The sequence below is a fragment of the Armigeres subalbatus genome, chromosome 2 (genome assembly GCF_024139115.2).
Source record: "Armigeres subalbatus isolate Guangzhou_Male chromosome 2, GZ_Asu_2, whole genome shotgun sequence".
NCBI classification, from domain to species: Eukaryota; Metazoa; Arthropoda; class Insecta; order Diptera; family Culicidae; genus Armigeres; species Armigeres subalbatus.
This window is the reverse complement of record NC_085140.1, coordinates 7,784,501-7,802,175: the sequence shown is the minus strand read 5'-3', so window position 1 is coordinate 7,802,175 and position 17,675 is coordinate 7,784,501. Positions and strand designations below refer to the sequence as shown.

The 17,675-nt window shown below is 45.9% G+C and overlaps 1 protein-coding gene across 1 annotated transcript in view; it reads right to left on the bottom strand.

Annotated features, from left to right (window-relative positions):
* Nucleotides 1-202: 202 nt before the first annotated feature.
* Nucleotides 203-17,675, bottom strand: part of LOC134217619 (uncharacterized) — a 394,075-nt gene continuing 376,602 nt past the window's right edge. The window contains exons 9-12 of the mRNA XM_062696420.1: nt 8,714-8,968; nt 7,424-7,678; nt 1,841-1,980; nt 203-1,544 (exon numbers count right to left, since the gene is read on the bottom strand). Coding sequence (XP_062552404.1) covers nt 1,377-1,544; nt 1,841-1,980; nt 7,424-7,678; nt 8,714-8,968 — 818 coding nt within the window. The 3' untranslated portion in view covers nt 203-1,376. The remainder of the gene's footprint in view (nt 1,545-1,840; nt 1,981-7,423; nt 7,679-8,713; nt 8,969-17,675) is intronic.

Genomic DNA, 17,675 nt, shown 5'->3' with positions numbered 1-17,675 from the left:
TCATGTACCTACATCATGGCACTCAGAGAAATGTGTTTTTAATTAAATTCAAGATTTGCATTGCTCCACCATAGCCGAAGACTGTTTTATTATGCTGTCTGTGATATTACTTGGACTGTTAGTGGTTCAAACGTATATATTCGAATCAATAATATTTCGTAAAGGCCAGTCATCACATTTGTTTCATTAATGGACGTTATTTTCGTTTTAAATTGATATATTGTTGCATGCTTTCCTTCGTACACCTTGAAAAGGATTTCTGTTCCGCTTACTTATCACCTAGGAGCTAAGAATACTCGCTGACAAATTTCTACACATTTTTTTCTTAATGTGTACAATTTTTGTTCAAATAAAAGCATACTAATTCACCGACACATGTACAAGACAAAGTGCTTTACTTAATTCTTGAATATGCGTTTGCACTACTTCTCACTACAGCCGAAACAGATCCACTAAAGATGGCTTTTACAAATCCTAAGCATGCTTATGTCTTACCTTTGTTGAATAGCTGGCCTCTTGCATCCACGGATAATGGGCTTTCTAGAAGCTATCTATTACTTCTTTTCGCTTACACATATGGATCTCGTCTTGTCACAATTTCATATGTTTTCATTTATTAATATTTGGTTCGAAACACGTTTTACGTTCGTTACTCAACTCTTTATTCAGCTTGCAGCACTTTGCAATGTTTCACTTTATGATTATGACCATATCCTCTTCGGCTATGATTTTGCTGCTTCATTCAGTGTCTATGTAGCACTCACTTCTAAGCCGGAACTATTTACAAAAGTCCTTATCAGAAACTAGGTTTTTATGACTCTCCATTGTCTGTCAGTTTTCCTTTCCATCCTATTAAACGAGGGAGGGAGTTTTCGTGTTGTGTTTTGTAAAGTGTTTTTTTTACTCTCTTAAGCAATTTATTATTGTTTTCATTTTCTCTCTTTATTTGTTCAACATGATGCTCTCATCATGAGTTTGAACCTAGTAAAAGTAGTTTCGCTTGGGATTTAAAATGTTCTGGACAAGAATGTGCCCAGGATTTTAAAATTACATACAAGAAAAAAAAGCATATACTTCTAAAACATAAAAAATCGGGTTTCTTATTCAAAAAAAGTTCGTTCGTATCATTCTACGCGAACGTCTGTGATTCGCGAATATCACAAAAAAAAAGAAAACTACGATGGTAACAAAGTTGCATCCATCGAATCGTTCACGTGTAGAAAAACTGGCTAAATTAAGCAGCTTTTTTCCGAGCAAGTGGGCGATTGAAGGAAAAGTGAACCAAGCAGGACTTTCAACCGAACGAGTTGCAAGAAGAAAAAAAATCAAAGAGACGATGATGGTTACCCGCCAGAGCTGTTCCCCCCACCACACAATTAAAAGTAAAACCGATTATAGAGGATCGGGAGCTGGAAATGTTGGACGTCCTTTCGTTTGCTGACGTTGACCACTATTTTGAAGACACATTTGGCGCTCCATTCCGCCTCATCGTGGGCATCGTAGGTGATGAGATGGCTGCCTGCACCGTAGTCCGTTCCGGGGCTCTGAGAAGCAGCGAGTGAACGACACAAAATGGGATTATAATTTATGCCGCACAAAAAAAAGTGCGGGTCCTTCAAGTGCTGTCCATATACCACGTGAACAAGTTTTGATCAGTTTTTGACACGCCCATCCATGGAACATCCATCCATCCATCCATGACACGCCCAGCATGGAACTTAAAAAAAATTATGAACCGTGGACATTCGACATAACCCCCCTCATAAATTGTCCACGTGATATATGGTCAGCCCCTCAGCAAAGAGGCGAACAAAAAAAAAAGTATGACAGGATTACTTACGTTGGATTTTGTGATGGTGACAACCCCCACGTTGTCGGAGAAGATTGGCTCCTCCCAGGTGGCCTTTACACTTTGATGTCGACCTTCGATGGTGTAGATCTGGGTGTCCGGACAAAAGTCAACTGTCGGGGGCCGACCAGCTGTTTGAGAAAGAAAAAAAATGGACTATGATTACAGTACCTACAATGAAGAGCACTTCGCACTGTGAGACGTGAATGCTTCTGAGCGAACGATATGTAATGCAGGGTGCAATTGCAGTTGAATATACAGTAATCAAATAAGTTGATGAACTCGCAAGATATAAGTTGCTTATTCTGCCGTTGGCATGAGGTCTATATATTTAACATGTCTCAATATTATTCCTCGCCGTGCCGTGGAAGAGGCTTTTGTGCCTTTTAAGAGGGAGACAGCGAGGATTGGACTCACGATCAATATCAGAAAAACGAAGTACATGTTCGCTGGTAATCAACGTGGGTTCATTAGTGGTGGCGAAATGGTGCTGGATGGTGAAAAATGTGAAATTGGTGAAAGAATTTGTGTATCTTGGAACATTAGTGACGTGCGATAATGATGTTACCCGCGAGGTGAAAAGGTGCATTGCAGCTGCCAATAGGGCTTATTACGGACTTCGTAACCAGCTTAAGTCTCGTAGTCTGCAAACGAAGACAAAATTTGCGCTGTATACTACTTTGATTCTTCTGGTGGCTTTATACGGCCATGACACGTTAAAGGAGGCTGATCGGAGAGCTTTCGGAGTGTTTGAGCGTAAGGTGCTACGGCCAATACTCGGCGGTAAACATGAGAACGGTATCTGGCAGCGTCGCATGAATCACGAGTTGTACCAGGTGTATAAAGAGCTGGATATTATTAAGCTTATACAACACGACAGACTACGGTGGGCTGGTCACGTTGTTCGTATGCCAGAATACCGTCAAGCGAAGATAATATTTAGTAGAGAACCTGGAAGAGGCCACAGGCTTCGTGGAAGGCCGCGTACACGAAGGCTTTTTGCAGTTGAAGAGGACCTGAGGGCGCTCAATGTTCAGGGCGGCTGGACGCGATTGGCCCAGGATCGAGTCCTGTGGAAAATGATACTCCATATGATAGTATGCATGGCAATCAGTAAATCAAAACCTTTTGTATTCTGACGACTACAACCAGAATAGTGTATAAAAGGCTAAGGAACAAAAGATCGAAAGAACAAAAATTTGAGTGACTAAAACCTAGAATCTAGACGCCTGGAAGTCTGCATATGGCATGAAGGCCTTTTCTGGAAAGCTCAGAACCTTCGCTAAAAAGGCTTAAAAGCCTTAGAGGCTCGGAAGCCTCCTTTCAAGAGGCTCGGAAGCCTCCTTTCAAGAGGCTCGGAAGCCTCCTTTCAAGAGGCTCGGAAGCCTCCTTTCAAGAGGCCCAGGCCTCCTTTCAAGAGGCTCAGAAGCCTCCTTCAAGAGGCTCGGAAGCCTCCTTTCAAGAGGCTCAGAAGCCTCCTTTCAAGAGGCCTGGAAGCCTCCTTTCAAGAGGCTCGAAGCCTCCTTTCAAGAGGCTCAGAAGCCTCCTTTCAAGAGGCTCAGAAGCCTCCTTTCAAGAGGCTCAGGCCTCCTTTCAAGAGGCTCGGAAGCCTCCTTTCAAGAGGCCCGGAATTCTCCTTTCAAGAGGCCCGGAAGTCTCCTTTCAAGTGGCTCGGAAGCCTCCTTTCAAGAGGCCCGGAAGCCTTCTTTCAAGAGGCCCAGAGCCTCCTTTCAAGAGGCCCGGAAGCCTCCTTTCAAGAGGCCTCAGGCCTCCTTCAAGAGGCCCGGAAGCCTACTTCAAGAGGCTCAGAAGTCTCCTTTCAAGAGGCTCAGGAAGCCTCCTTTCAAGAGGCTCAGAAGCCTCCTTCAAGAGGCTCAAGCCTCCTTCAAGAGGCTCAGAAGCCTCCTTCAAGAGGCTCAGGCCTCCTTTCAAGAGGCTCAGGCCTCCTTCAAGAGGCTCGGAAGCCTCCTTCAAGAGGCCTCGGAAGCCTCCTTCAAGAGGCTCAGAAGCCTCCTTCAAGAGGCCTCAGAAGCCTCCTTCAAGAGGCTCAAGCCTCCTTTCAAGAGGCTCAGAAGCCTCCTTCAAGAGGCTCAGAAGCCTCCTTCAAGAGGCTCAGAAGCCTCCTTCAAGAGGCTCGGAAGCCTCCTTTCAAGAGGCTCGAAAGCCTCCTTTCAAGAAGTCTCCCTCGGAAGCCTCCTATCAAGAAGTCTCCCTCGGAAGCCTCCTTTCAAGAAGCCTCCCTCGGAAGCCTCATTTCAAGAGGCTCGGAAGCCTCCTTCCAAGAGGCCTGGAAGCCTCCTTCCAAGAGGCCTCGGAAGCCTCCTTCAAGAGGCTCAGGCCTCCTTTCAAGAGGCTCAGAAGCCTCCTTCAAGAGGCTCAGAAGCCTCCTTTCAAGAGGCCCGGAAGTCTCCTTTCAAGAGGCCCGAAGGCTCCTTTCAAGAGGCCCGGAAGTCTCCTTTCAAGAGGCCTGAAGCCTCCTTCAAGAGGCCCGGAAGCCTCCTTTCAAGAGGCCCGGAAGCCTCCTTTCAAGAGGCCCGGAAGCCTCCTTTCAAGAGGCCCGGAAGCCTCCTTTCAAGAGGCCCGGAAGCCTCCTTTCAAGAGGCCCAGGCCTCCTTTCAAGAGGCCCGGAAGCCTACTTCAAGAGGCTCAGAAGTCTCCTTTCAAGAGGCTCAGAAGCCTCCTTTCAAGAGGCTCAGAGCCTCCTTTCAAGAGGCTCAGAAGCCTCCTTTCAAGAGGCTCAGGCCCTCCTTTCAAGAGGCCTCAAGCCTCCTTTCAAGAGGCCTCAGGCCTCCTTTCAAGAGGCTCAGGCCTCCTTTCAAGAGGCTCAGCCTCCTTTCAAGAGGCTCAGAAGCCTCCTTTCAAGAGGCTCAGAAGCCTCCTTTCAAGAGGCTCGGAAGCCTCCTTTCAAGAGGCTCGGAAGCCTCCTTTCAAGAGGCTCGGAAGCCTCCTTTCAAGAGGCTCGAAAGCCTCCTTTCAAGAAGCCTCCCTCGGAAGCCTCCTATCAAGAAGCCTTCCTCGGAAGCCTCCTTTCAAGAAGCCTCCCTCGGAAGCCTCCTTTCAAGAAGCCTCCCTCGGAAGCCTCATTTCAAGAGGCTCGGAAGCCTCCTTCCAAGAGGCTCGGAAGCCTCCTTTCAAGAGGCCTCAGGCCTCCTTTCAAGAGGCCTGGAAGCCTCCTTTCAAGAGGCCAGAAGTCTCCTTTCAAGAGGCCCGGAAGGCTCCTTTCAAGAGGCCCGGAAGTCTCCTTTCAAGAGGCCTCGGAAGCCTCCTTTCAAGAGGCCTCAGGCCTCCTTTCAAGAGGCCCGGAAGCCTCCTTTCAAGAGGCCCAAAAGGCTCCTTTCAAGAGGCCTGAAGGCCTCCTTTCAATAGGCCCGGAAGCCTCCTTTCAAGAGGCTCAGAAGCCTCCTTTAAAGAGGCTCAGAAGCCTCCTTCAAGAGGCTCAGCCTCCTTCAAGAGGGCTCAGGCCTCCTTTCAAGAGGCTCAGGCCTCATTTCAAGAGGCCTGGAAGCCTCCTTCAAGAGGCCTGGAAGCCTCCTTCAAGAGGCTCGGAAGCCTCCTTCAAGAGGCTCAGAAGCCTCCTTTCAAGAGGCCTGGAAGCCTCCTTTCAAGAGGCCTCGGAAGCCTCCTTCAAGAGGCCTGGAAGCCTCCTTTCAAGAGGCCTGGAAGCCTCCTTTCAAGAGGCTCCAGCCTCCTTCAAGAGGCCTGGAAGCCTCCTTTCAAGAGGCCCGAAAGCCTCCTTTCAAGAGGCCCAGAAGCCTCCTTCCAAGAGGCCCGAAGCCTCCTTTCAAGAGGCCCGGAAGCCTCCTTTCAAGAGGCCCGGAAGCCTCCTTTCACGAGGCCCGGGTGCCTTATTTCCAGAGGCCCGGAAGCCTCCTTTCAAGAGGCCCGGAAGCCTCATTTCAAGAGGCCCTGAAGCCTCCTTTCAAGAGGCCCGGAAGCCTCCTCTCAAGAGGCCCGGAAGCCTCCTTTCAAGAGGCCCGGAAGCCTCCTTTCAAGAGGCCCGGAAGCCTCCTTTCAAGAGGCCCGGAAGCCTCCTTTCAAGAGGCCCGGAAGCCTCCTTTCAAGAGGCCCGGAAGCCTCCTTTCAAGAGGCCCGGAAGCCTCCTTTCAAGAGGCCCGGAAGCCTCCTTTCAAGAGGCCCGGAAGCCTCCTTTCAAGAGGCTCGGAAGCCTCCTTTTAAGAGGCCCGGAAGCCTCCTTTCAAGAGGCCCGGAAGCCTCCTTTCAAGAGGCTCGGAAGCCTTTCAAGAGGCCCGGAAGCCTCCTTTCAAGAGGCCCGGAAGCCTCCTTTCAAGAGGCCCGGAAGCCTCCTTTCAAGAGGCCCGGAAGCCTCCTTTCAAGAGGCCCGGAAGCCTCCTTTCAAGAGGCCCGGAAGCCTCCTTTCAAGAGGCCCGGAAGCCTCCTTTCAAGAGGCCCGGAAGCCTCCTTTCAAGAGGCCCGGAAGCCTCCTTTCAAGAGGCCCGGAAGCCTCCTTTCAAGAGGCCCAGAAGCCTCCTTTCAAGAGGCCCAGAAGCCTCCTTTCAAGAGGCCCGGAAGCCTCCTTTCAAGAGGCCCGGAAGCCTCCTTTCAAGAGGCCCGGAAGCCTCCTTTCAAGAGGCCCGGAAGCCTCCTTTAAAGAGGCCCGAAAGCCTCCTTTCATGAGGTACGGAAGCCTTTCAAGAGACTCTGAAGCTTTTTTCAATTTTCAATTCAGGCATTTGCTCGGTTTGGGGTATTTATTTGGTTGGAGATAGGATATGAGGCATATGGCTTTTATTTATTTCCAGACTAAAGCCGCTTATGCTGTGCATAAAAGTCTTAATGAGCTATTGTCGTCTACCCGGGTGATTAGGGCTCCAACTACAAAGGTAGATAAAATCATATCTCGATTATGAATTTTTTTTTTAGGTTTTGATTATTTGTTTTGAAAAACTTTATCATTAAGGAACGGCCAATAGTGGGCCTAACAGGAAGTACATTATTTTTTTTTGTTATGCCTGATTATTAATGTGGATAAAGAAAAAGAATTCACCAACGTGGGTATTATTATTATGCTCTTTACTATAAAGAAACTTTGTCATGTAGCGGTTCATATCTGATACGCGTGTGCATCCGCTATGCGTCCTCAAGTCCAAGGCTGTTTCATAAAAAACAAATCATCGTTTAGACTCGAAACGACTTCAGTTATAGAACCCACTAAGAACGATCCAGCAATCCAACCCATCTCAATCAAATACCGCTAATCATATCCTCAACACATATGACGGCTTTCATAAGACGAGTTTAAACAATCCCATTGAATTCCACCACTTAATTGTATCCTGACAGATACGTATTTCGACCTCAACAGTAAGGCCGTCTTCAATGTCTCGTACTTGACTCGACTTCGAGACATTGAAGACGGCCTTACTGTTGAGGTCGAAATACGTATCTGTCAGGATACAATTAAGTGGTGGAATTCAATGGGATTGTTTAAACTCGTCTTATGAAAGGTGAAAACATTCCACTAAAAAGCTCAAAATAATTTTCTTATCACATATGACGGACTAATTGATTTAACATCAGAAAAACTCCACCCACCAGGCATGTGCATCAACTCACCCATCACGTTGACGACAAAGGTGCAGCTGCTGGTCAGCTTGGAAACGGGATGCTTGGCCGTATAGCTGATATTGACCGACCCGAGTGGCAGCTGGAGGACATCCTTCTTGGCCCAGTACGGCTCGACCACGATATCCCGTTCCCAGCTCACGTCCGTCTTGGGCCGCCGCAGTTTGACCGTCGTGTGGTCCGTCTCGTTCGGGTGCAGCTCCACGTTCACACTTGTCGGGCAGGTCAGCTTCGGTTGAGGATATCCTGAGGGGGAGCAGAACAAAAAATCCGGTCAGAGCAATTAAAGGTCCCGTTCGTTCAGCACTGCAGAATCAAAGGGAAATTGGAACGGTAAGGCTATGAAGTCTAGTGGGATGAAAAAAAACTTTTCCTTTTCATGCATCCAGCCCTCGTGCGATTGTGCAGCACTGAGGGAACAGAGTGAGCTCGCCAATTGTGTGCAGTTGTGTTTTCACCTAATTGAACTCGATAAGTGGACCCTTTTGTTTTATATGTCTCAGGTGATTCGGAGTCACCAGAAAACCGCAAGTGAAAGTTTTGCAATACATTTACAGGCAATCAGTGGATTCAGTGGAGGTAGGGCTCCATTTCACCCACTCTTCAGAACATAAATAAGCTATTCGTGAAAAACTGAGTCATTCTCGATGGAACGACATCTGCTGTGGGACAGAAGGGGGAATCAGAACCTGCCATATAGCTTTTTATATGTGCTGAACTGACCAATTGGAGTTGGGTTGGACAAAGGACAAAGTTTTTTCACGTTTTCCCAGTTCCTGGTGGATGATCATCAGCACATTCGCTCGACGCTGAATATATCTGAAAATGGATTTGTGAGCTCGTTTGTGTGCTCACGTTCACACACATGTTGGCGATGGCAGCTCTCGATAGGGTCAAGGATGCCACCGGGTGAAAAGTTGTGACATTCGCTTGATTTATGCGCTAGTTTAGCTAATAGTTTTGTGTAAAATGTGAAAGTTTGGAACAGCCGCAGTTTTTCAGTGGACCAGATCATTCTGGATGGTTCGGATGTTTTATTGGTTGAAAAATGATGCAGTGTTTTCTAGGGGAGCAGATGCTGCATGGGAAAAGCAGATATTTACGTGACTGTTAACTGGATATGCGCCATGATAGAGGTAAAACGAGACGCGATATTCCCGAGAACGTTATACTGAACACTGGGGCTACCATGAGTACAATATTTCATTTTTAACAAAAAAAAGTTATAATATAAAATATATAAAATATGTTTAGTAGTTGCTAATAAAAAATATAACTTACTGATGCATGTTCCACTCTCGTCTCCAATCCACTCGCCCGTGGTGCCACAGATCTTGGAAAATTTTCCTTCCAGCCGATACCCGGTCGGGCACTTCAGAATACATTGGCTGCCTGGGCGGTTTGTGATTTTGAGCCGTCCTCCGTTGGGTCCGTCGGAAATCTCATCGATCGGTCGACTGCACTCCAGATAGCCGTGCCTCGGGGGGAACAGCGGCGGACATGCCACATCTGCCAGCTTCAGCGAATCATTGAGAACTGTTGCAGTTGAAAAATACATAAAGGAGAGAAATGAAGGTTTATGAAAGTGGAATAAAGCATTGGGTTGAGTTTCTTTATATAAATGCGATGCCAAGGTATTCATGTGGGCCATTCTGTCATTCGATTTTCTTTCAAGCGCCATAGATTGTTCCTAGAAAAAGGGTTAACCGCACGAAGCAGGAGCCCAGGTCAGAATACATAATCAGGTAAGTTGAATTTCAATTTTTGCTGATGGCTCCGAAATGATAGCAACTGAAGAGGCAGCAATTTGGGAACGGCCAGAGTTGGGAAAAGGATGCAAAACAGGAAGCAAAGTCACGTTCCAATGAAGAAAGTGGGGAATCCCATTTAAACATTTGATTATTTCTCGGCTTCAAATGCTACCGACGTATACAATTCGGTTCGGGCTGGGTGGTTCGAATGAAAACGACGTTTGCTCTAAATCAAATCGTGTGGAAGAATCTTCGCGGCGAAATTTCGCTTGAAACTCCTCGTTTCAAGTGTCAAAAAGGGTGAAGGCAGAAGGTATGATTTCCACGTAATTTGGTATTGCTCTACTCTGTATACGGGAGGAAAGCACTCAATTATGGACGCCAGACAGTTAAATTTGAACCGCTTTTGTTTTCATCGTAAATTGAAATATCCGAATCATTACTCTGTTATTGAGTTATCAATTAGAAGAGTCTTTTAAGAACTATAACTTTTTGAGTGTTCCGAGGAAAACGGGACGTTACTCATTTGCGAAAAAATAACATATTTTTGATACATGACCTCATGAGCATTAGTTATTACAATCATTTCATATTTACAATTAATATGTTTGTTCAATTTATTACCCAACGCCTCATTTCACTGATTTGCCTAAGCTCCAATTATGTATTTGCGTAGTTTGCATAATTAAATAAGTTTCTGTTTTCATCTGATGTCCAATATTTCTGCCACAAACTATCGTGAGAAATTTACATATTTAATCAATTTTCCATTTGAAATCGCTTCTCACCAGCTCTTAATTCGTAGTTAGCTGCCATCGAGAACGAAAATCTGACAACCCAAGAATGGAAGTTGGCATCCAGTGACTGTTGATGTTGTCTCACGCCATCTTCTGACACTTTGAGCTTTTGGGATGAATTGCTTGGAAAATTGCTGCCAAAATTATTCACATTTTAACTGACACCACTTTTGGAATTTGGAGTATTCTCCGCACTGTTCCTTCTTCACGAGAAAGCTCCCGCCTGAATTCGATGGGTGGGATGTGGCTCCAACGCTCTGAAACATAAATGAGTGGGCGAGTAAAAGCGATATCAACTATGGAGAAGGGCCTCAGCCGTTCACCGATGGAACGTGACGAGGAAATTTAAATAATTCAATTAATTCCAATGTCTATCTTTTAGTGATATTTTTTTTGCGGTGTTCAGGGAGCGGCTGTCGGTAACATTTTCCTCATTATTTTATCAGCATGCTCTTTTGCGCCACTCATCAATCAGGAGGGGACGCAAAGAGCAAGTCAAATAACAAGCAAGAGCAAACCCTGGATTGTATTTTGATTCAATTCATACCCTGCTGATAAGAAACAAATGCTAATAAAGTTGAATTATATTTTTCAGTTCGAAACATTTTAATTTGTGAAACATTCAATGCAATTATTATTTCTTAATGTTCGAATAATTAGAACAAAGGTAATTTGTTTCCTGTCGTGAATAAATAATACATTGATGTGTGCTGAGTAAGGAGTGTAATTGTCGCTAAAAAAATGCGAAAAAAAGCAACGAAAAACTATAGCGATTAGTTTATGTCCTCATCTTCAGAGGATGAAGACAATGTTGCGTTCCATTTTATCCGCAACAAACATAGAGGGGTAATTGTTATGAACATTTCAAATTGCGATAACTATATGAACTATATGAATTATATGAAAGCGTATCAAATATGTAGTTTGTGAGTACATGAAAAAAGTCGTATAAGCATCATAAGATTTGCTGGGTAAAGCGTACCATTGGTACTTCGCGTACCTGAAGGAATAAAATAGACCCCATCTCGCGGTCCTTAGCCTCTTACCAAGCAATTCCTATACCTACCCCCCGTGGTGCTGACCGGGATACGAGCAACCTTAGGGAAGATCGAGTAACCAACCCCGGTGGGAACAATGGTCGTATGCTGACAGGGAAGGGGGAGTTTGCTCCTCTCCGGAGGTGCAAATCTTAATGAGCGTCTGTTCTCCATGTCAGGATCGGCTCACAACAGCGTCTGTTCTCCATGTTAGCGGCGGCTGATCATCGTCCAAGTGCCAGCGAGGGGGTTTGGTGTCAGGCCCTGCAACCCAAACTTTAAAAAAAAACATACGCAACGAACAATCAACAAGAGAGTACGGACCGGAACCATCGGCGAAGACCACTGCGACGAAAAGGGACTAACGATTGGAAACTCGGTTCGTGGAACTGCAAATCTCTCAACTTCATCGGGAGCACACGCATACTCGCCGATGTGCTCAAGGACCGTGGATTCGGCATCGTAGCGCTGCAGGAGGTTTGTTGGGAAGGATCAATGGTGCGAACGTTTAGAGGTAATCAGCTGGGAACAGCTTCCATAGTGATATGATATGCAAAGGCGCGTGATCGGGTGGTGGCCGATCAACGAGAGAATGTGCAGGTTGAGAATCAAAGGCCGGTTCTTCAACTTCAGCATCTCGAGGCAGCGTTGCCGGAAGAGGGTGAGCTGGATGGGGCTCCTCTTGATGACTGCTGGAATACAGTCAAAGCAGCCATTTACGACGCAGCGGAGAACAACGTCGGGTATATGGGACGAAGTTGACGGAACGATTGGTTCGACGAAAAGTGCAGACAGATTCTGGAGGAGAAGGACGCAGCGCGGGTGGTCGCGCTGCAGCAAGATACCCGGCAGAACGTGGAACGTTATATTTGATTATTTATTCAGACTAAGGCCGAAGTGGCCTGTGCGGTATATAAGAGTCTTCTCCATTCGGCTCGGTCCATGGCTACACGTCGCCAACCACGAAGTCTACGGAGGGTCCGCAAGTCATCTTCTACCTGATCGGTCTACCTTGCCCGCTGCGCACCTCGCCTTCTTGTGCCCGTCGGATCGTTGTCGAGAACCATTTTCACCGGGTTCACATCACCCGAACAACCGTGTTAGTTTATCCGGAAAACCGTGTTCATGCATTAGCTGCCATAGCTGGTCCCGATCGATTGTATCATATGCGGCTTTGAAGTCGATGAATAGATGATCTGTGGGCACGTTGTAATCGCGGCATTTCTGCAGTAATTGGCGAATGGCGAACACCTGGTCCGTGGTGGAGCGTTCACCCATAAAACCCGCCTAGTACTGCCTCACGAGCTCCCTTGCAGTTGGTGCTAGTCGACGGCATAAAATTTGGGAGAGTACCTTGTAGGCGGCGTTCAGCAATGTGATTGCGCGGTAGTTGCTACAATCCAGCTTATCGCCCTTTTGTAGACACACGACACCTTCCAACCACTCCTGCGGCAAAACTTCCTCCTCCCAAATCTTGGTAATGACCCAGTGCCTCACTACCGTGTTTAAATAGCTCTCCTGGTAGTTGGTTAACCCCAGGGTCTTTGTTGTTCTTCAGCCGGCCAATCTCCCGTTGGATTTCCTGGAGATCCGGAGCCGGTAAAATTATGTCTTGTGCGCGTTCTCCCAGGTCCATCACCATACCGCCATCTTCGTCTGCCACAATGCCATTCAGGTGCCGCCACGTTTGGATCACCTCACGCTCGTTCGTAAGAAGGTTCCCGTTTATGTCCTTACACATATCAGGCTATGGCACGTGGCCCTTACGTGAACGGTTTAACTTCTCATAGAACTTTCGTGTGTTATTAGCGCGGTACAGTTGCTCCGTCTCTTCACGGTCTCGATCTTCCTGCTAAAGCTTTTTCCTCCGGAAAATCGAGTTTTGTCTGTTTCGCGCCTGTTTATATCGTGCCTCGTTCGCCCTCGTGCGGTGTTGAAGCAATCTCCATGCTGCATTCTTCTCTTCTACTAACTGCTCACATTCGCCGTCATACCAGTCGTTTCTCTGATCCGGGGGCACCGTGCCTAGTGCAGCGATTGCGGTACTAACAATGGCGGATCAAATATCTCTCCAGCCATCTTCAAGAGACGCTGCGCCTAGCTGCTCTTCCTTTAGGAGTGCCACTTCCAGCTGCCGCCTGTAGTGTTGGGATAGTCTACCGTCTTGTAGCCGCCAAATGTTATGCCGCGGCGTTCAACTTCGACGCGTGTTGTACACCGTCGAGAGTTTTTAGCGCAGGCATACTGCAACGAGGTAGTGGTCGGATTCAATATTCGCACTACGGTAAGTGCGGACGTTCGTGATGTCGGAGAAGAATTCACCGTCGATTAGAATGTGGTCGATTTGGTTTTCCGTTTCTTGGTTAGGTGATCTCCATGTGACCTTGTGGATATTTTTGCGGGGAAAGAAGGTGCTTCGGACTACCATTCCGCGGGAGGCTGCGAAGTTTATGCATCGTTGGCCGTTGTCATTCGATACGGTGTGCAGACTATCCGGTCCGACGACCGGTCCATACATTTCCTCCCTTTCTACCTGCGCGTTCATGTCACCGATGACGATTTTGACGTCCCGCAGTGGGCATCCATCGTATGTCTGCTCCAGCTGTGCGTAGAACCCTTTTTTCTCGTTGTCGGGTCTCCCTTCGTGTGGGCAGTGTACGTTGATGATGCTATAGTTGAAGAAACGGTCTTTAATCCTCAGCTTGCACATCCTTGCGTTGATTGGCTGCCACCCTATCATGCGTTGGCGCATCTCACCCAACACTATGAAGCCGGTTCCCAGCTCGTTGAAGGTGCCACAGCTTTGGTAGAAGGTAGCCGCTTGATGCCCGCTTTTCCACACTTTCTGTCCTGTTCAGCACATTTCCTGCAGCGTCACGAGGTCAAAGTCGCGGGAATGTGATTCATCGTAGATTATCCTGTCGCAACCTGCGAAACCTTGCGATTTGCAGTTCCATGTTCCAAGCTTCCAATCGTGATTATTTATTCGTCGCCTAGGTCGTTGCCGATTATATCGAGTCGCATTATCTTTTATATTGTTCGTAATGATTGGTTTTCCAGGCGGCTAATTGGGCCTGCGCAAACCTCCTGTCTCGCCGGAGGGCCGTCGTGTCAGGGCTGTTTAGCGTCCCACCTAACACCAGGACTTGGGCTTGTGCGCTTTGAGCGGCACACGGTCGCTTTGGCGGAGCCTACTTGCGGATACCTGCAGCTTTTTATACAGGTTTAACAGAGCCCACTGTCAAACCCCACCCCATCCTCGCAGATGGCCTGGGGAGGGATCGTCAAGCCCTTGGACATAGTCCCAGCTGCTCCCCAATTGATGCTTTCATATCAATTAGATATTGCCTTTTCATAATTATCAACACAAGTGCAATTTCTCGCTTAACTTTTCAAAAACATTCCGTGCCGATAGTTCGAACGAGCCAGACGTGTGTGATGTGTCTCATCGCGGATTGTGTTCGGTAGTGCGAGGTGTATTGTGTGGTGCTATTCCTATCTACGGATCCAAGGCGATCACTGTCGGCGAGCGAAGTAGCTGCTTCTGGCGACGCCAGTGAAGCAGGCTATTGTTTCTGCTGCTACCTACAGCAGCAGGCGCAGATAAGTGGAAGAGATTGCTTTATTGTTCTCCCGTCACAGAGCGGAACTAATAGACACAAATTGAATAATATCGTTAATTTGTTGATATTTTTCGGTGAAAACTAATTTAGTTTTCACCGAAAAATATCAACAAATTAACGATATAAAAGTTCACGGTGACCCAAACCCTACCAAACAAATTGAATAAGTTTTTTTTCTTGATATTTTTTTTCTAGTAAGCTATTAGTTGTAAGTTAGCATAAGCAATAATTATCCTTCCACCTTGCGAGGTGAGAATGGAGGCAGAGTCAGTAGGAGGAAATGGGCCTCCAAAAGATAGTACTCGCACACGTTTGTACCATGCGGCTTCGCCTGGGCCTTGGGTTGTTTACTTTCGGCAGAAAGTAAAGAGCCTAGATTTTCTGGGCATAAAACGAGATTTGACGCGTCGTTTTACGAAGCTTGAAATCAGCCAAATCAACAGGAACAAACTACGCATCACCGCACCTACATACCAGGTGGCGAATGAAATTGCTGGCGACAGGGCGTACAATGTTGAATATTTAGTTTATGTGCCCTCGCGGGAGGTCGAGATAGAAGGCGTAATCAACGCAGCGAGCTTGACTTGCAAGGACTTTAGGGAAAGGTTGCTTGACTTTAGGGAAAGGTCGCCTAAAGAACGCCCTGCAATCTACCGTGGATATTCTGGACTGCAAGGAATTGCATTCAGCAGCCACGGTAGATGGCAAAAAGGTTTATTCCAAGTCAGGCTCGCTTCGGGTGACATTCGCCGGTTCGATGCTTCCAGAGTTTGTCGATATAGAAAATATGTTGTTTCCGGTGCGTCTTTTTGTGCCAATGGTATTTAGGGGAAGTGGGGGTAGCACGCCCATAGGGGCGCCACCCCTGAATAAGGTTAAATATCCCCATTTTGATTATTTTCAATAGTCTATACGATAAAGCAATGAAAAATATTGCCATTGGATACATATATTTCATGATTTTTCTCTAGTTATACATGAAAAACTCGAAAAAACGATTTTTGCGTGTTTTGATGCAATTCTAGCTCGGTGGAATTTAGTCTTTCTGTCGCTGTTATACAAATTAATAATTGAGCCATGAGCCATGCTGCTTACTCGTGTTCTTTATGTTCCATACGAAATCGTCGTCAAAAATGGTTTTAAAACGATTTTATGGGCCTTCAAACTTCTGAGGTCGGTGTGGGGCATTACGCCCATGCTCATTTCGTATGACCGAAACAGCTGAAACATTCGGTTAATTGCCTTAATGTAGGCAATTAAAATGAAAATCAGTACGATAAGCACATGCGCGTTTTAACCCATCCACTGGCGCATCTCACCTGCATGGTTTCAAAATAATTTTTTCGGGTGCTTTTTAAAAATCAAATTTCTGTGCAATAAAATGGACAATTAGATATCTGTTATCAGTAGTCAGTCGCAGATATGCTGTTCTTCAGTATGCGCTGATGAAAACTGGCTGAAATGGTGGTTAGTTTAATTTGAATTAGTAAAATCGATTTTAAAACGATATAAAAACTCAAAGGTGCAGCCGAATGGGGTTGTACGCAAAGGTGATGCAGAACCATGTATGTATGGAATGAGTATTATTTGTATTTTAGTTTGTGTGTCTTTAGTACAATGATATTTTACTCTTCTCAAAGTCTCAGCATTAACCCTCGGTATCGTTGCGTTTGAATTTTCTACAGCAACCACTTCCAACAACCGTTATCAATGCTGAAGGTTTACGGCTACAAACTGAGGATAAGAAGTAGACTTATTGTTGCATTAATTTGACTTCAAGGCGATGCACTTATAGGTTTGGTTGATTCACCGAAACCCATTGCGAAACTGTTAGAAAATTATCAATAGTAAATAATTATCAATATATTTTATTTAATACATTGGATATGAAGAATTGACTCTTCCTTGATCGAATGGTCCAAGAAAATAGAGAATCCATCGAGAAACGGCTGAGATATTAACGTTCAAGTCTATCATATTTTCGTGATGTTTTTCAATTTTTCGCAATCGTAAAATGTACCCCAATATAGAAAATACAGACGTGGCCCCAAATCAAACCTGTTTTTCTCCTAATCTATGATGAAAAGCTTGGAAATTAACGATTTAATTGGTTTATTTCTTGAGAATAACGTGCTACACAATTCAAGCTGTACAGAAATAACCTAAAAGTAGGCAATTTATCGGTAAAACGTTGGGCGGAACAACACAGGCAGTTGGTAACAGGACTAATTTCCATGGCGTATTTCCAGTGAGACTTTGATTTTGGGCGTAGTGCATGTAATTTCCATTTCTGAAGCTAATATACACGTAACTGCATATTTTGGCACAGCACATCGAAGAGAAAGGTAGTTTTCATCTATATTATGTAAAAAGTTCAATTTTTAGTGAATATTCACTAAATAGGAATTGATTTACAAGCTCGAAACTTGGAGAGCAATTTTCTCGGTTTCATGTTAATGGAATTCCGCCCTTTCCAAATGTTGGTCTAGAGTTCTGCCAGCAACAAGCAACAAAATGTGCTTATTGTGGTTTGAACCCTCCCCATGGTTTGCAAGAATGCCCGGTGTACCAAAAGCGCACCCAAAAAGTGAAGCGCTCGTTGGTACAGCGCTCCAAGCAGTCGTATGCGGAAATGGTTAGTCGCAAGACACATCCGCCACAGCCACTGCATCGACTGCTATTTCAGCCACCGTACGTGTACGTGATTATTATGATTCCATATCAATTGACGAATTGGACTCTGACGCAGCCGACATGGATGATTCTGCGGAGGTACACGTGCCGAAAAGAGGAAGCAACCGTCTTCCCGGGATCGCACCGTAAGAGATCAAAAGTCATCCATAAAAGCTTGCCAAAATCTGAAGGTAATGGGGTTTATTTAAAATCCGAAGCAATCTGTCCCTACTGCTTCTTTTGATCCTAGTTGCAGTAAGACATTCCCGCCATTGCCTAAATCCGATGTTTCGAAGAAACATCCGGCTAGGAGAATCAACGAAAGAAAAAAACAAATTCGCACTTCTATAGAAATAGAATAG